Genomic DNA, 18,175 nt, shown 5'->3' with positions numbered 1-18,175 from the left:
AAGATTAATAAAGAACCGTTAAACTAATATAATCATCACAAGAAATAGGACTAAAAGAAACATCCTGTATCTCAGAAACAATGCGTTTGAGGGCCTATGTTTACAGTTTACAGGATTATCCAAGGAATATTTAATTTTCCTTGGTACCGCTAAATTGGGAACACCCTGTGTGTTTTACTACCAACACATTTTGAAGATTTACCTATTGTTACTGCGGTTTACTTTTCTTTCTTCAGACACTGAAAGTTCGACAAATGATACAGTTTAACATGCAAATCCAGGTAGAAAGGTGTTTCAGGTATTATTCGAAGGCTTGAAATATTTTGGAATTACCAAATATTCAAGGTCTTTCAATAGACCCTGAACACATAGATTAGGATTAGTCTCTCCTTGAAACTTAACACCAGCAAAGTTGTAAAAAACTTTTTTCTCAGGTAAGTATAACGAATTTTATAGCTCTTTAACCTTGTCAAACCTTTTCACCTGCGACAACCTTCTTTTTTTCGTCAACTTAATTCATAAAATTCAATGCCGAACTTAAGGGAATCTGGGCCGAGTATAAGTGCATTTCCATTTTTCTTATTCCACCTTCATCTCATCCTTACAGAAAAAGGAGCACATGAAGACCTGTTCCTAGTGCTACGGGCAGAAACCCACAATTTTTTTCATTGATATTATATTAATTATTTAATATTAACATCATACCATCGATATTTATTATTGTCATGTAGGAATCATTTCAAATGGACCTTATTCAATGCAAAGAGCTAAACGTAACAAAATGGCGAAGGATTATAATTGAAAATTTTTCAAAGAAAAATCCGTAGTTTCGATATATTTCCTTAAATACTTTAATTTCATCTTAGATATTGAGAAACATAGAACAATTGAGTTGTAATACATTATTAAAAGATTTTCGGCAATCGCCGAATTTGGTCCTTTTATTTAACGAAGGTACCCCACCCGTGATATACTTTAGAGTATTACATGTTGCATATCCAGTTTAACACTTAGGAGTAGTGTTGAAGAAGAGCTTTCCTCAGGGTGAGGAGAGCGAGCTTAAGCGACATCCTATTGGATAGGGATAAAGTGGAGGGGGAAGTTCTGTCACACTCCATGTGATCTTTTTAAATTTGACCTAGTGCGATTTAGATTTGCGGTGCGCTTTGCAGAAGTTACCGGTCTGTGGTGGTTGAACAAGTGTCAAGTGCAATAATATGCGAAAAGACTTTTAGGAAATAATAAGACATAAACATTTAATTAGAAATATGGCAGACGAAAATTTTAATATTGGTGAACAAAATGTTGAATATCACTTGGTGACAATTTTCGAAAAGTTGGAAAGTCTTAAAAACAACCACGACAATTTGAAAATAAAACCATCTAAGATACCGGTTAGGGTGGAAATTAGGACCCTTGAATTTTGGCGATCGGTGATTTCCGAATGTATGGCTAGTTTTGTATATGTTTTTGTTGTTTGTGGAGCTGTGGCTGGAGCTGGAGTTGGAGCCTCAATTTCTTCGATGTTATTGGCAACAGCACTTGCTTCTGGTTTTGCAATGACATCCTTGACTCAGTGCTTCGGTCATATATCGGGTAAGTTTCGAATAAAATTTAACAAGAATGGAATTTTATATTTATGAATTTTCCAGGCGCACATGTTAATCCAGCTGTTACTATAGCGATGGGTGTTACTAAACATATAACTATGTTAAGGACCGTCTTGTATGTAATTGCTCAATGCGGGGGTGCTATTGCTGGAACGGCATTTCTATACAGGTACGTTAAGTTGTTTTGTTCAAACACCTCAATAAACATCGAATTAAAAGTTTTTTATAGTAATTCGATGAAATGAGTACCACTTCATTCATAAATTGATTCTTATTTCTGGAGATAACGTATAGATATTACTTATTTTTAAATGTTTTCTCATTGACAACAGGTGGAACACTTTTCAAAAACTTGAGAAAACTATGTTTTGAAATTATATTCAAAATTTTTGGAACGTATAATAGTGGATTTGCAAACTTTGATCTACTGATCAACAAGTTGATTGTAATCATATGAACATTGATTCTAACCATTCCCTCCTTTCTGAAGATGACCTGTGTTCCTGATTTGTAAATATTTTTACAATGACAACAGGTGGAAATATTTTCCAAAACAAAGTTTGATTCGATTTGAAATCGTCCTTTTAAAAAGTAGATTCTAGTACGATAGAAATTCATATCTACTAAACAATTTTCTTATGACTCAAGATAACTTATAGGTCTTTCTCAATTGTGAAATTTTTTTTCAATGACAACAGGTGGAAATTTCAATAACAACAGTAATTTTTATTCAATATATGGAATATGAACGTAAATGAATTTATCGAAAATTATTTCAACGGAGACCAAACCGTTGTTTCTACATTGAATCTTTTCTGAATATTTCGCAAAAACTGAAAATTGCCCGAGAAGAATGTCCCCTCACTAATTGGCAAACCTGTTACTAAATTGAGGACTACCTGCCTACGCCACTGTCTTGGGTCGTTCGAGGTATGGTAGCCAGGCAAAGGTAGACATCATTTACAACCATCTGTCAAGAAGGTTTGGTATCACCTGCTCTTTTCGTTCAGCTGTTACATTCTTATACATTCCTCCAACAAAATTGTTATTCTAATCTGGACCAAGAACTGATTTCATTTGATGTCTCGCAACAAGTTGGAATGTTCCAAGACTCATCATATTTTCTTAACTCGTCTTGTCCCTAACAACCAGTGGTGATTTTGGTTGGTTATAGAAACTAAAAAACTATTTAAAAAAATCCATCCCTCCATCTATGAATTTTGCAATACAGAAATTAAGATAACGAAATAAAAATCAATTGGAAAATTGATTTTTCGCTTCGTTGATACCGAATAGGCAACAATTTTCCCCCTCAATGTCCTAGCATTGTTTTTAATGTTGTCTGTCGGTCTGTGTGTCCTCAGATCCTTGTAACAGCCATAACTTCTACAATTCTCATCCGATTTTGATGAAATTTGGCATGGTTATTAAGGTATTCTTTTCGGAAGATAATAAGTTTTACGAGACAATTACTGACTGTGAAGGGCCTATTTTACAAAGGAGAAGGACGAGGAGTGTGGTGCCACATCTATTGGTAGATAATTTTGCTTTTTGGTAACAGTTTTTTTGAAAATTTGAGATATTTTCTGCTGATTTTTCAAGAATTCTGGATGTCGTTAAGAATAACCCATTTGATGAAAATTTACTATCAGTAAATAGAATCTAAAATTCACGTGAGCAATCATATCAATTTTATGGGATGAAATATTCCTAAATAATATTCTCGGGACGATACCGCAAAATATATATGACGGTTATATTATGACGAAACACGCATTCTTGATCGAATTGATGTGTAGAAGCTGAGGGTCATTATACCCGAGACAGATCAGCAGCAGATGTGGACCAGATGAAAGCCAAGCTGTATCATCAACAAGTTGAAATTGTCTTCAATTTAGGGTTTCAGACGTCGCTCTTTGCGGATGTTTTATGAATGATTTCCTAAAAATATTCACCATGTGCACTTTCCAATTCATACCCTTGACCTCCAAAACGTAAAACACAAGCAGTACAGGATGTGCAAGAACTTAACGGTCGTGTCGGGTTGAACATTTTTCGACGAACTTGAGAGATATGGCATTTTAATCTTCTTAGTATTTTGAAAAAGTATTTTTTCCCACGGTTATTTGAATTGTTTGTTTACTTCATCATTTGAACGAAGATAACTTATTTATGTACTCAAATCCGATTTAAAATGAAACCCTTCAATATCAATCAAGATTTTAGATAAGTATAATTAACTGTTTAATAGATTTATACGATTTCCTTGTTTATACAGCGAAAGTATATCTAGTCTGTTTGGATGTAATGAAGCTTTTCTCATTGCTTCGAATTTCAGTTTGAATCAATAATTCTTGATATTAATTGAAAAAATATTGGCGGTAAGAATAAATAAATAAATATATCTAAATCTTGGTCGATTCATAAATTTTAAAAGCTGCAAATCAATTTATCAAGGCGCAGCATTTATATTTCCAAAAAATTTGCCAATTCTTATAAGATTTTACATAAATTTCAGAAGTGTTTGGTATAAATAATTCAAAAGGTGATTTTTTGTTTAAAACTAAGGTCTGTTATTGCCATGAAATTATTTTGAATTAATTTATAGGGCTGTAATTCAGAAAGGGTTGTAAGTTTCATGGGACTTGGAGTCTTTTTCAGTCAAGGAATCGTCTGCTCCTACTTCTGAAATTTTTCTCTACTTATTTACTCAATGAAACTGAAAATATGATTATTAAATACTTTTTACTAGAAATCTATCAGCTTTGGGAAAAAATCAGGAGACAATAATTTTTTTGCCAAAATGTAACGTTAATTTATTTTCAAGTGTTTGTTTTTTATCCCCACATTCTAGGCCTCTGTGTGATCTTAGTCAAGTCCACTTAGCTCACAAGGGCCCCTCATGGCAAAGTTTTGGGGTAGCTTTGATTTTTTCGATTTTATATGTTTTTTTGGGGTGGGAACAGAATCTGAGGTTTGCCACCAAAACATTGAAAAAATGTTAGAAATCTTAACTTTTTGGTTATTTTTTGCATTTAACTCGAAAAATATCATTTTTTCGGCAATGCTCTCCATGAAAAAATTTGAATTTAAGCACTCTCTATCGATTAAATACTGCGACGGTATTATTTCCTCAATAAATTCACTGAAATCAATATAAAGAAATAAACTAAAAATCAAAAAGTGATTCTGAAAATCCTTTTTTCTAAAATGATGATGGCTTTATAGTTTGAACCCATCTGGATTGTATTAGAATGAGAAAATATTGAGTAGAAGATATGCCATTAGCAATAAATTAATCTTATCGAGTGTTTTTGTAAACAAAGGTCATTCACGAAAAATTAATATTTTCTGCGTTATATGCAAAAACCGTCAAAAACGCTTTTTTTTTTACTTTTTTTTGCATATTTTTCAATGTTTCGTCAAGAAATTTTAGTAGCAGACCTCTGATTCGGATTCAGCAATCTGAGAACATGTAAATCAAAGAAATCAAAACTGAAATCAAAAAGTGGATTTTTGCAGACAGATAAAATACGCCAATTTTCAACTATTGTTGGAGCCAGAACGGTTTATCGAGCAAAAAAACTCAATGAAAGAAATTTGTAGGAAATATTATATACTTCGTTTTTGTATTGGAAGGTCATTCACAAAAAATTGTTATTTTCCGAGTTATATGCAAAAAACCGCCAAAAAAATGAAATTTTTTACATTTTTTCCATTTCTTCAATATTTCATTACGAAATTTTGGTGGAAAACCTTAGATTCGGATTCGGCATCCCGAAAAATATATGAAATCGAAGAAAACAAAACTTTCCTGTGAAAAACGCATATTGACTGGACTATCTCTCAGAAGTTTAGAGCATATGAGAGTTAGTCGTGTTCTATGTAGGCTTTGTTACTGTGCCCCAACGCCAATTCAGGCTGTTAATTTTTCACTCAAAAGCGAATGGTTGGACAGTTCCCCTCAACGATTGAAAATTTGTTTTCTTCTTAAAAAATCGAAGAAATCAAAACTTTCCTGTGAAAAACACATATTGACTGGTTTCTTTCAAAAGTTTAGAGCATATGAGAGTTAGGAGAACCTGTCGTTACTGTGTCCCAATGCCACTTCAGAAAGTTAATTTTCCACCCAATAGCGAATGGCTGGACAGTCCCCCTCAACCAAAAAAAATTTTTTCCTTCTTACCTCGATGTTTCAAAAAAAATATATCTGTTCGTTGTTTCGAAAGCGGCACGTGACCTCAAATGGGGGTATTTTCATCCCTTATCGCGCTCATCAGTCCACGCGACATCTAAATCGAGGGGATTAAGTGTAAATAATACATCAGGGACATGGGAAACTAAGTATCAGCTCGGTGATTGTAAAATCAACTTAATCGAACCCCAATAGAGGTCATTAACTTTCCCACGGCTTAAAATTGGCCATTTCAACCCGCATCTCAAGGGGGGATGTTGATTTGGACACGGGAAAATTTTCGCATGATACTTCTGGGAATTGATACTCTAGTTCTTTGTGCATAATAAAATCAATACTAATAACCTTGAGTATCGAAATTGAAATTATTAAAGATTTGCATCACGTTTCAAATGGTACGATTTTGGTTGAAAAATCTTAACAGGCCAATTGAAAAGTCCCAGTCTACCATAGTAATATGCATTTTTTTCGCAAAATTCGATTTTATTATTCAACATAGTTGCTTCGAGGGCGATACAGCGATTATAGCGATCTTCCAACTTTTCGATACCATTTTTGTAGTACAATTCGTCTTTCGCTTCAAAATAGGCCTCAGTTCTTCATTGGCGCTAAATTTCTTTCCAGCGAGCATTCTTTTGAGGCCTGAGAACAGGAAAAAGTCGCTGGGGGCCGGATCTGGTGAATACGGTGGATGTAGAAGCAATTCGAAGCCCAATTCATGCAATTTTGCCATTGTTTTCATTGATTTGTGACACGGCGCATTGTCTCGATGAAACAGCACCTTTTTTTCTTCAAATGGGACGTTTTTTAACGATTTAATCCTTTAAACGATCCAATAACGCTGTATAATAATCGTTGTTGATGTTCTGGCCCTTTTGGAGGTAATCAATGAATATTATACCTTGCGCATTACAGAATACTGCTGCCATAACCTTGCCAGATGACTGTTGTGTTTTTCCTCGCTTTGGATTCGGTTCATCGTGTGCAGTCCTCTCAGCTAACTGTCGATTGGACTCCGGAGTAAAATGATGGAGCCATGTGTCATCCATTGTTACATATCGACGCAAAAATTCAGGTTTATTGCACTTATACAGCTTCAAACACTGCTCAGAATCATTAACACGTTGTTGCTTTTGATCTATTGTGAGCTCACGCGGCACCCATTTTACACACAGCTTTCTCATGTACAAATATTCGTGAATGAAATGACGTACACGTTCAGATGATATCTTCACATAATGTCTGCTATCTCAATTAACTTCATTTTACAGTTATTCAAAATTATTTTGTGAAATTTTTTGATTTTTTCGTCGGTGACCACCTCTTTTGGGCGTCCAATGCGTTCACCGTCTTCTGTGCTCATTTCACCACGTTTTAACTTAGCATACCAACCAATGATGGTTGATTTTTTCGGTGCAGACCCCGGAAACTCTCCATCAAGCCAAGATTTTCCTTCAACTGTATTTTTCCCTTCAAAAAGCAATATTTTATCAACACACGAAATTCTTGTGTTTCCATCTTTTTTCAAATAACAAACGTAGCTACATTCACAACGCAATATCTCACAAACTAATGGTCGGACTGATGTCAAATTTAGACAAGTATCGTTTGAAGGTTGGTACTAACTAAAAATCAAATGGATTCATACTAGCACCGCCATCTGTGCGTCAGACCGGGGACTTTTCAATTGGCCTAATAGTACTCATATAAGGGGTGGTCGATAACTCTTGTTAATTTTGGGCTGGGAGAATGATTAAAATTTTGACGGAATCGACAGCACACATTATTTTTGGCTCTACAGGCTGCTCTGAAAGTAGTAAAACACGATAACACCCTGTTTTTTCTAAATGGAAATCCTCAATTTTTATATCATACTAATCATGATCACTATGAAATTCTGATTTCGAAATGCCCCACTTGTCATAATTTATCTATGGTACTTTTTGACGTAGGCCACTTTTATTCGAAAATTTTCATGGTTATAATTGTTTAAACTAAAGATCATATCTTGAAAACATAATTGTACGATTTGTTATTGCATTCCCGAAAAGTTTTCAACTTTTCTGCAAATTTGGAGATCACTCTACAGGTGGTCCGAAAGACACTGCAATCCGAAAGACTTTTGAAATGTCAATGAGCCCATTTCCTCAAATGACATGCCCTGAACAAACTTTTCAATCGGGTTATTCAAAATGAAGGTGCAAATGTAGTGACTACTCCTGTGGCCAGGAAATTCTAAAGTATTTGTCAAGATTTTCTACAAGGTGGTTGATAGCCGCCATAAAACTTATTATGTTCAATTTATTTTATGGGCCTGCCACGAAGTGCAACAATAATTTTGAATAGGAAACGAATCCGACCGAAATAGACCCATAGTAGGTAGTCAATCTTGAACACGTGTGTTAGAAACTCCGACCACCTGGCTTTCTTGATTTTGGAGATGCTTAATATGGCGCAGATGCTCTTTGGGGCGCTAACATCATGTGTTGAACCACCATCCTCAACACCAACACCGAACATCTTGAAATGTGAGGGCTTGGCGTCATTCATCTAATTTTTTTCATGACTTTTTATTACTCAAACTCGCGAAGTGGAAGTGACATGTCATGAAACATAGAAGTGCGTTTTACTTAGAACATTCTACCACTTTTTTGGAATAATCATATTGAGGAAATGAAAAAGATGAATGTATGCATGGAATTTTCGGTTTTTCCCTTTCAATATACAATTCGTTTCTAAATTGGAAGTACAAACTGAAATGACAGATACGCTTTGTTTTCAAGAAACAGGGTGTTGGAGTTTTTTTCATAGCGCCTTCCCTTTACAAGATATTCAACTTAAATTTGGGATAGATATTCCATTTGAAGATTTCATCGTGTGATATGCTAATTTTGAATGTGAATCTACAGGGTGAACGTTTTTTTGGAACAGTGTCTGCTTCTTTCCTCCAGATATATATTTTTTTTTTTTTGAGGACCACCTGTAGTTTGAAATAATCGATAAAAAAATTTCAAACAATTCCTCAGGAAAATCCAAATTATTATAAAGATCCAGTTAGTAAGCTGTGATGTTTGAGTTTTGGAACTTATTTACCCAATATGTAAAGAAGATTAATAAAAATTCGATAAACTGGTATAATCATCACAATAAAGTAGAACAATACCCTGTATCTCGAAAACAAAGCGTTTGAATGTTTATATGATTTTTTTCTTGGAATTATTTATGGAATCTATCATTTTTCTTTGTACCCCCAGTTTAGGAACACTCTGTATATCCAGTGTTGATGTTATATAGCTGAATCCACACTATCGATTAACTTTATTATCACTAAAATTTTCTGTTAAATATAACGTATGAGATATCGAAATTTTACATACAATTTTTTTTTCAGTGTAAGTTGTACATATTTCCAAAAGTCTGGAAAGAAAGGAATATTTATTCATTCTCATTTAATATGACACCAACAAGAAATAAATACGCAGATATAGTACATTGAAATAGCCTTCACACAAATTTAATTCATTTCAACTGTTTCCAACTTTGAAGCTTATTAAACATTAATATAACATCCAGAGATATTATTGTGATATTTATTAGATACCTTTTCAATTTGGCGCGTAAATTAGAGAATTCCTTTCTGTCCGCTTTTCCAGATTGAAATTAAGTAATTAAATTCTCAGAATTCTTCCACAGCATCCTCTAAATAACAAGGAGAATTTTCCAAGTCGCCAACAGTCTTGAACTCGTCAATTTTCGTAGAATAACTTGAATCCGAGAATAAAGAAAAAATGACTTTCTGTCCTTATTTCACTAGGCCTGAAATTGCCTTTGTTCAAGCAGCTCTGACATTGCGGTCTATAACAAGCGAAAAAAAGGTTATTCTGTAATCTGGGAGGAATTCAGATTCAGAAAGACATGAAAATGGGAACGAAAAAAAGAAGTGTTGTAATCTGCGAGAATTTTAGTTCCGACAGACTTGAAAAAGGGCATGTTGTAATCTGCGAGAAATTTAGCACAGGCAAACTCGAAAATGGGCACAAGAAATGGCATGTTGTACCTAATATGCGAGAAAATGGGCACAAAATAAGGCATGCTATAACAAGAAGTTCATGAACAGAAATTAAAATAACTAGAATCTAACTGATACGTAATCACTTCCTGTCGAATTCATCTTTCAAAAACCTGGAAGGAATTTAGATTCAAAAAGACATAAAAAAAGGGCACGAAAAAAAGGAATGTTATGATCTGCCAGAATTTTAGCCCAGACAGACTTGAGAAAGGTCATGTTGCAATCTGCGTGAAATTTAGCACAGGCAAACTTGAAAATGGGCACCAAAAATGGCATGTTGTGATATGCGAGAAAATGGGCATAAAATAAGGCGTGCTGTAGCAAGTTTGTGAACAGAATTATAATTAACTAGCATCTAACTGATTGGTAATAAGTTCTTGTCAAATTCATTTTTCAAAAACATGGGAGGAATTTAAATTCAGAAAGACATGAAAATGGGCACGAAAAAAAGGATTGTTATAATCTGCGAGAATTTTAGCACAGATAGACTTGAAAATGGACTTGTTGCGATCTGCGTGAAATTTAGCACAGGCAAACTTAAAAATGGGAACAAAAAAATGGCATGTTGTATGCGAGAAAATGGGCACAAAATAAGGCATGCTATAACAAGAAGTTTGTGAACAGAAATTAAAATAACTAGAATCTAACTGATTCGTAATCAGTTCCTGTCAAAATATGTGATCTAAAAAGACTTGTATATATCATAACTAGTTGAAATAATAGACTGTGGTGTCAGGAGCTATCAGAGCTAGAAAAAAAATAGTACTCTAACATAAGGCGACAATTCCAACCATAAGTAACCCCTTTTTAACCACAGTATGGTCCGGATGAAGTGTGACAATATAGTGTAATTCGCAAACAACGGCGTGATCATTGTTACCATACCCACCCCTCTAGTATAAACTTACCCTGCACTTGTTCGCTGATCCTCCTGGGGCACCATTGTTCGACGCTTCCCATGAACTTAATATACGGAACATTTTTTACTTTTTGTTATTCATACGACCCAGGTTGCATAAATCAATCGACTGAAACACTTGTTACGATTTTTGAGGGAGGGTTGTTTTTGAAACATGTTCTCCCATGATCTGCAGCCTCATCTTCAACGACGATCTGTTACTTGAACATATGAAGTCTTTTTTTTCATCATCGTGAAATATCTGGAGAAATTATGTGCGTTTTTTTTATCCAGAGGTCAGTGATTAAGTTTGAATTAAAAAAACGAGTATACAGGGTTAGAACTTTTTAGAGGGGCGCTTTAGGGATATCGAAAACCCTTAGAAATACAAGGTGGCTTGAATTATGAAAAAGTTGCGTTATTTAGGGATGAGTATGTTGGTATGAACAGATCCAAAATATCTCCAATGGTTCCCGAGATATCTAAACTAAAAATCGAGATTTTCTTTTTTTCTGTATAACTCATTTGTTTTTGGAGATAACTTCACGAAATTTGGTTTGTTGCCATTATTCAATATAGAGATTCTAATGATGTCTTCAAATTTTTTCTGTTTTTCATTGTTTCAGAAACGCGATTGTCAAATTTTTTTCTCATGAACGTCATATTCGTCCTCTATATGGGGTGATTAAAAAAAAAATTACTAATCCAACAATGTATCACACTCTACAAATATATCGAGTCTAGCTACGCAAATTTGAATTTCCTTTATATTTTTTTGTTTGAGTAGTAGGCTGGTGCCCGAATTGTCAAATAACTTGTTACTTTGTTCAGGTGTTATGCGAAACCACCACTTGAGTGATGGTTTCACATAACAACTGTCAACAAAGTTCTGGCTCCACCTACTACTTAAACAAAAAAACAAAAAAGGAGTTCAAATTTGTGTAGCTAGACTCGATATTTTTGTAGAGTGTAAGTAGTCGGCTGGAGCCAGAATTGTCAAATAACTTTGTTGACAGTTATTATGTGAAACTATCACTTGATTTTTTCAAATTATTTAGAACAATTTCTACAGACATTGCCAGTTTTGCGCTGTAGATAGTGTTGGTATGAGCATGATTATGTAAATTGATAGCACGTTACTTATCAAAGAGGATTCAAACAAAACTCAAGTGATGATTTCACATAAAAACTGAACGAAGAAACAAGTTATTTTACAATTCTGGCACCAGCCCACTACTTAACAAAAAAAGTTCAAATTTGCGTAGTTAGACCCGATATTCTTGTAGAGTGTGATACATTGTTGAATTCGTAATTTTTTTCTTTATCGCCCCATAAGGAGAACCAATATGGCGTCTATAAAAAAAAACTTGACTATCGCGTCTCTGAAACAATGGAAAACAGAAAAATCTAATGAAAACATTGAAATGTCCATAATGGATATTGGCTCCAAACCAAATTTCGTGAAGTTATTTCAAAAAACCATTCAGTTATACAGAAAAAAAGAAAATCTCGATTTTTAGTTTTTTCGAGATATCTCGGAAACCATTGGAGATATTTTGGATCTGTTCACACCATCACACTCATTCCTAAATAACGCAACTTTTTTGTAATTTAAGCCACCCTGTTTTTTAAGGGTTTTCGATATCCCTGTAGTGCCCCTCTAAATAGTTCTAACTTCTAATCCTGTATTTTAAGAGAAATCATATGATGTTAATTTCATTGTATCCATGGCTACGGTTGCAGCACCATAGCCATTCCATGAAAATTTCCATGGCGAATTCGTACATTTGCAACTGTATGTCCTCGGTATTTAATCAATTATGAAGCATTGGTATATTTCATTTCTTAACTTTCACGTGACCCCAAAGAACTTATTTCCAAAAATCTGGAATTTTTGCTTGATAATCTATTCCATTAAGATTATATTTTTCAGTGGGATCTTGACAATCGTCTGATAATTACTGAATGTCCAACATCCTACATGCTATATTCGTTGCAACTCATTCAATTAATTATCGTGGCTTAATATGCTGACTAAACAACTAATTTTGCTGGTGAAGCATATCTCTGAATTCATCTGAGAACATACAAATGCACGAAGTCAAGACAAGCCAAAGATATCGTATAACGCATCTTATCAAAGCTCAGCTTTTTCAAATAATATCTTTCTCTCATGGTTTGGTTTGGTATATGAGAATATAGATATTACTGAAACGTCCCCCAGATAAGAGACTGTTTATCAAGGAACTTCAATAAGAGCAGATAGGAGTTCGATAAGTAGTATTTCCTCCTTCATTTCGAAGGATTTGAGTTGGTGTTCAAATATTGAAAACGCAGTTGTACGAATTCACAAGAAGAAATTGAAAAGTCTACCGGCTGACCAGTAACGAATTTACATCGACGATTCCGGATAAAGCTTTAGATCTTCGTTGATCTAAACAAGCATGAAATCTCCTATAGCACGACAGCTGCTATGATTACATTGAGATCTGCCGTATATTCGCCAGACAATGTGCTCAGGTAGAGAAATCCTCCTCTTTGTTAATAAAGAGGGCACAAGAAACTTCCCTTCCCGTATTGTATTGTATTTTGTGTAGGTGCTTGATATTGAATTTCTTTAGTTTACGCAGGATATCTATGTATTCTTTCAATGTAAACTGGTGCCTGTCAAGGGACGTAAAAAAAGTTTCTATTCGTACGCATAGAACCATCTAACTCCAGGATTTTCTTATATTTTATCGCTAAATATATTATATTTTCACTTATTGAAAATTTACACTTCGTATAATGTACAGGCTGGGCGAATTTCGATGTTTTAGCACTACAAATTTTAAACCAGAGGAGATAGACAGATTTTTCTGAGAAACTAACAAGACTAGTTTTCATTTTTGGCCACTTTTTTTGTTCTCGAGTTATAAGCGAAAATTGGAAAAATGGCGATATCGAAAAAAGTTATATCTCCGCTGATACTGATGATAGAACTCTGGAATTAAAACATTATAAAGACAATTACTTACGTACAATCCAGTGGGTGCTAGTCTTTTCAACAGGGTTTTTAATTACGAAGCTATGGACCAAAGTTATGGTTTTTCAATTAGGAACACTAGATTTCTGTGGCATTTTTTGAAGCCTAATTTCTTCTGATTTCAAAAATATCGTTTGGTTATTTGGTTTTAATTTCAGGGCTCTATCATCCGTGTTAGCGGAGAGATGAATTTTTTGGATATCGCCATTTTTCCAATTTTCACGAAAAGTCGAAAACAAAAGAAGGAGGCCAAAAATTCATACTACTCTTGTTAGTTTCTCTGAAAAAAAAAACGAGATGGGGTATCAGATTTTGTCTATCTCCTCTTGTTTAAAAGTTGTAGTGCTAAAACATCAAAATTTGCCCACCCTGTACTCTTGATGACTGTTGTTTATCATTCATTAAAAAAGATCATACTGAAATTACACTAAATTCATCAAAAAATGTCACACACACTATGATGAAAAAATAAAAATTCACAATTCACAGTACATCTTTCGATATATCGCTGTTATTGTCTATACCTTTTCAACTTGAAATTGAGACCTAACTCTGACAAATTGAAGCTAAACGAAATCAAATTGAAACTAAACACATAGGAATTTCATATTGGTAGAACGTTCTTTGATACGAGTAATATTAAATATTCTGCGAACTTTACATTCACGTTTCTTTTTGCATAGCAGAGTTTGTTTCGAAAATATTCCTTTTATTAGACGACCAGAGCGCATTCAATTAAGAAGCATTTAATTTCGATTCATAGAGTAATTAAAATCAAATTAATTCACAGAAAAATGTTGTGCAAATATGTTTCGAACTGATTTTGTTTCGAGACATATAAAGCAATGAATTCTGTCCTTTGTAGGTACCTACGTACATTCAGTATGTAATTCCATCTTATAGAGTTCAAGATTCAATTTATATTGCTTGTATAAAATTGATGACAACTGCTTCAATTGAGCTAAATTAAATGAGATTTCTTTGTTGAAGTATCTCGTTACTGCTTATATATAGGCTTTTCCTAAACTGAATGAACAAAAGAATAGGGGTAATTAGGTACATAGACGATTTCAGAGATACGGGGTGTTGTCATTTTAATGCCAGAGTCTAACAATTTTTTTTTAATTTTGATATCCTGACGAAAAAATTGTTTTAGTTTTTTTTTTCTAAAAGTATATGCAAAAAATTTGGCTACCACCGAAAAGTTATGTTGCTCTAGAAAAAATTTGTTGATTTGTTGAACTGATAATTTTTTGTTATATGATAAAAACGTTGAAATTTAATATCCTTGCTCGATTTCAGCTGCATATTTTGAGAAATGCATATGTTTAGGTACTATATAAGCCGTACTAAATTATGGTCCCTCCCAAATTCTGCGCCACTGCTGAAATTGCAAATCTCCAGAAATGGTGATTTTATTTACAAAAATAATGGTAAAATTTCGATTCCACCAGTGGCTTAGAATTTCGGCAAGATCATTTTCCCTCGTCGTACGCCTCTGGTGATAGCTAAAAACGTTTCTATGGCAAAATTAAGTAGGGTCTACAGAACCTAGACTGTATCTCAGACAGGAGAACATTTTTTTTATTTAATTTGGGTTGAATGTTTATATTTTGGGTTTATGGCTATATAGTTGAAATATTGTCATTTATCATCTCAAACCTTATTACATAGTTGACAATAATTTCAACTATTTCATCAATAGAACGGATTTCCACCAAGTCACCAAGTAAGGATCAAGTGAAAAAAATACTTGAAAATATATATTACGCAGCTATTTCGTTTGATATGATTTCGATAAAAATCTTGAGAATTCGTCGTATTTTTGATGAATCAAGATTTTTATAGAATAAACATCCGTTATTTTGCAGACTCGATATTTTTTATCACGTGTTACTATGAATACTATGAATTATCATTATATTTGATAGAGTTACCTTACCGAAGTGTAATCAAAACATTTTTCTTTACAGTGTTACCGTCCCTGGATACCAAGCCAACCTTTCAGCCACAGTTAATCATTCTTCAAGTGTGGCACCATGGGAAAGATTCGGAGTCGAATTGATCCTCACATTCATAGTAGTTTTCTCCTATTTTGTGTCCATGGAAACTTACAGAAAATGGATGAGTAGTTCAGCTCTGACTATTGGAGCTACTTATTCGGCATGTAGTTTTGTTTCGGTGAGTTTTCTGTCTAATTTCAAACCCCTCGACCAAATCTAACTTTGAACGTCCGTTTCAGATGCCATATCTCAATCCTGCAAGATCCTTGGGGCCATCGTTCGTTCTGAACCGTTGGGACAGCCACTGGATATACTGGATGGGCCCTGTTATTGGTGGAATAGCCGCTGGCGTCACTTACGAATATATCTTCAACCCTCACAGGCAAAGGAAGCACCACAACGACGCCCAAGATGAAGAATCTTCTAGTATGAGGTCTGACGAAGATGGCTACGACGATCTGGATAAGCCAACTGTGCCAAAATTTCATGGGTCTACGTATAACAACTACAGAGGAATTGGCACTGGTGGTGGTGGCCATCCTGGTTATTGTGCTAGTTTAGCATCCGTAGGTTTGTATTCTGGACCTTCAAAACAACTCGAAAGAGTAGAGTCACTCTATGGAGGAACTAAGTCTTTATGTTGCAAATCACCTCCGCTTACCAGGGCTAATCTAAATAGATCCCAGTCTGTTTATGCGAAATCCAACACTGCTATAAACAGGGATGTTATACCTAAACCTGGTCCTTTAGTTCCAGCACAATCTCTGTATCCTATGAGACTGAACCAAACTAACGTTCACAATCAGAATAATCAAAACCAAATGCAACAGCACAGCGAAGGTCTTTATGGCGTTAGAGGACCACCCTCTGGTACTTCGAGATCGGATAATTATTCCACAACCGAAAGGATTATGTACAGGAGAGACAACGAAGCGACCAAGTATGAAGGAAGTGCGAAATACGAACAGAATACGAAATACGAACAGAATACGAAATATGAACAGACTGCGAAATACGAAGATAATCCAAAGCCCTGTAGAAGTAACCGACCAGAGTCTATGTACGGTGTAGTGCCATCACAGCAACGCAGAGCCCAATCGAGTCAGAACGAAGAGAACTGTTACAATTGGAATTATGGAACTGCTGGGAGGAGTCAGAATGCTGGCAATTATCATAATCCTGGGTCATCGTCAAATTTTCCCGGAAAAGCTCAACAGGTAGTTCAAAATATTCCGAATTACATGACCAGAAATGTTATAGGGTCAGAAGTGAGACAGTCGCCTCCAAGTCAAGCTGGATCTAGCCAAGGTCCTCAACATTCGCCAAATTCGCAATACTGATATTGGTATGTTTAAAACAAATTACTCGATATTGAGTTTGATAGAACTCCGAAAACCAAAGATGTAAGTTTGAGTTCATTGGTATAGTTGTTGAACGATTGCTCATTGATGAGATAACTGAGCAATGGAAATATTGTACATATTTTTGCAAACTGTTGACTGATAAATTAATGAAATCAAAAGAGGATGCCTGGTCTGCATTATCTGCTTTGTATTTTTCATTGAAAATCCTTGTATTATATTGACGTATCAATTGACCGTGAGTGTAAAATGATATAAATAAATGTCTTTCAAATTATTACCAATATATGCTGTAATATTCCTACTATAGCTAAGTGAATAGTTCTATAAGTTGTAAATATTTTTTTAAATGTCTAGAAATTAAGTAGACGTAAGAAGAATCTCTAATGTTAAAAAAACATTAAAATAAACATTATAGTTGAACCTTTTTTGTCTTGTTTCTTCAATAATGTACCAGTGAAAATTCTCGTTGAAATATTATAATCCAATTCAGGCTTTTGAATGACCTTAGTCAACAAATCTTTGATTTTGAAAAATCATGAAAATTTATTTATTTTCGTGTGAAAATTTTGCAGAATGTAATAAAAAACTATTGCTGAAATAACAAACCATCAGGTCACATCTTACGAATTATCTATTTTTTTCAAGACAAGTAAATCATATTGTACATTCAAAGGTTTGAGTACACCAAATGCAAATCTGCAATCAGTTTATTTCTAAAAGGTCTCGGTTTTGTGGGAAAATTTTCAAGGAGGTTTGATTGGAGAATATATTCACCGATGAAGCTTTATCCTAATAGCTTAGACTGTCTAGAGAAAATAAATTATCAGTTTGAATAAGTGTAAGCATTCGCATCCTAATTCAGAAGTGATAGCACATCAATGTCATTTTCTCTTTGAAATTCCAAAAATTAAAATTAGTAGAAAATTTGTCTATACCCAATTTACTAAACTTAACTTTGGAGCAGGCAAACAAGAGTATAAACCTGCAACGTAGACGAAAATACGAAAACTT

General features: G+C 34.3%; 1 protein-coding gene across 2 annotated transcripts; it reads left to right on the top strand.

Moving 5' to 3' along the window:
- Positions 1-1,135: 1,135 nt before the first annotated feature.
- On the top strand, positions 1,136-17,588 carry LOC123686070 (neurogenic protein big brain). 2 transcript variants are annotated; one of them, XM_045626036.1, is made up of 5 exons: positions 1,136-1,596; positions 1,653-1,779; positions 15,771-15,978; positions 16,040-16,370; positions 16,551-17,588. In XM_045626036.1, exons 1-5 carry the CDS (start codon positions 1,269-1,271, stop codon positions 17,138-17,140), a joined length of 1,584 nt encoding a protein of 527 aa, XP_045481992.1. In that variant the 5' UTR covers positions 1,136-1,268; the 3' UTR covers positions 17,141-17,588. The 2 variants fall into 2 exon arrangements, with proteins under 2 accessions (XP_045481992.1, XP_045481991.1); XM_045626035.1 differs by having other exon boundaries at positions 16,040-17,588.
- The last annotated feature ends 587 nt before the right edge of the window (positions 17,589-18,175 follow it).

This window comes from Harmonia axyridis, chromosome X, assembly GCF_914767665.1.
Source record: "Harmonia axyridis chromosome X, icHarAxyr1.1, whole genome shotgun sequence".
In the NCBI taxonomy this organism is placed as follows: Eukaryota; Metazoa; Arthropoda; class Insecta; order Coleoptera; family Coccinellidae; genus Harmonia; species Harmonia axyridis.
This window is presented reverse-complemented; position numbering and strand designations above follow the sequence as displayed.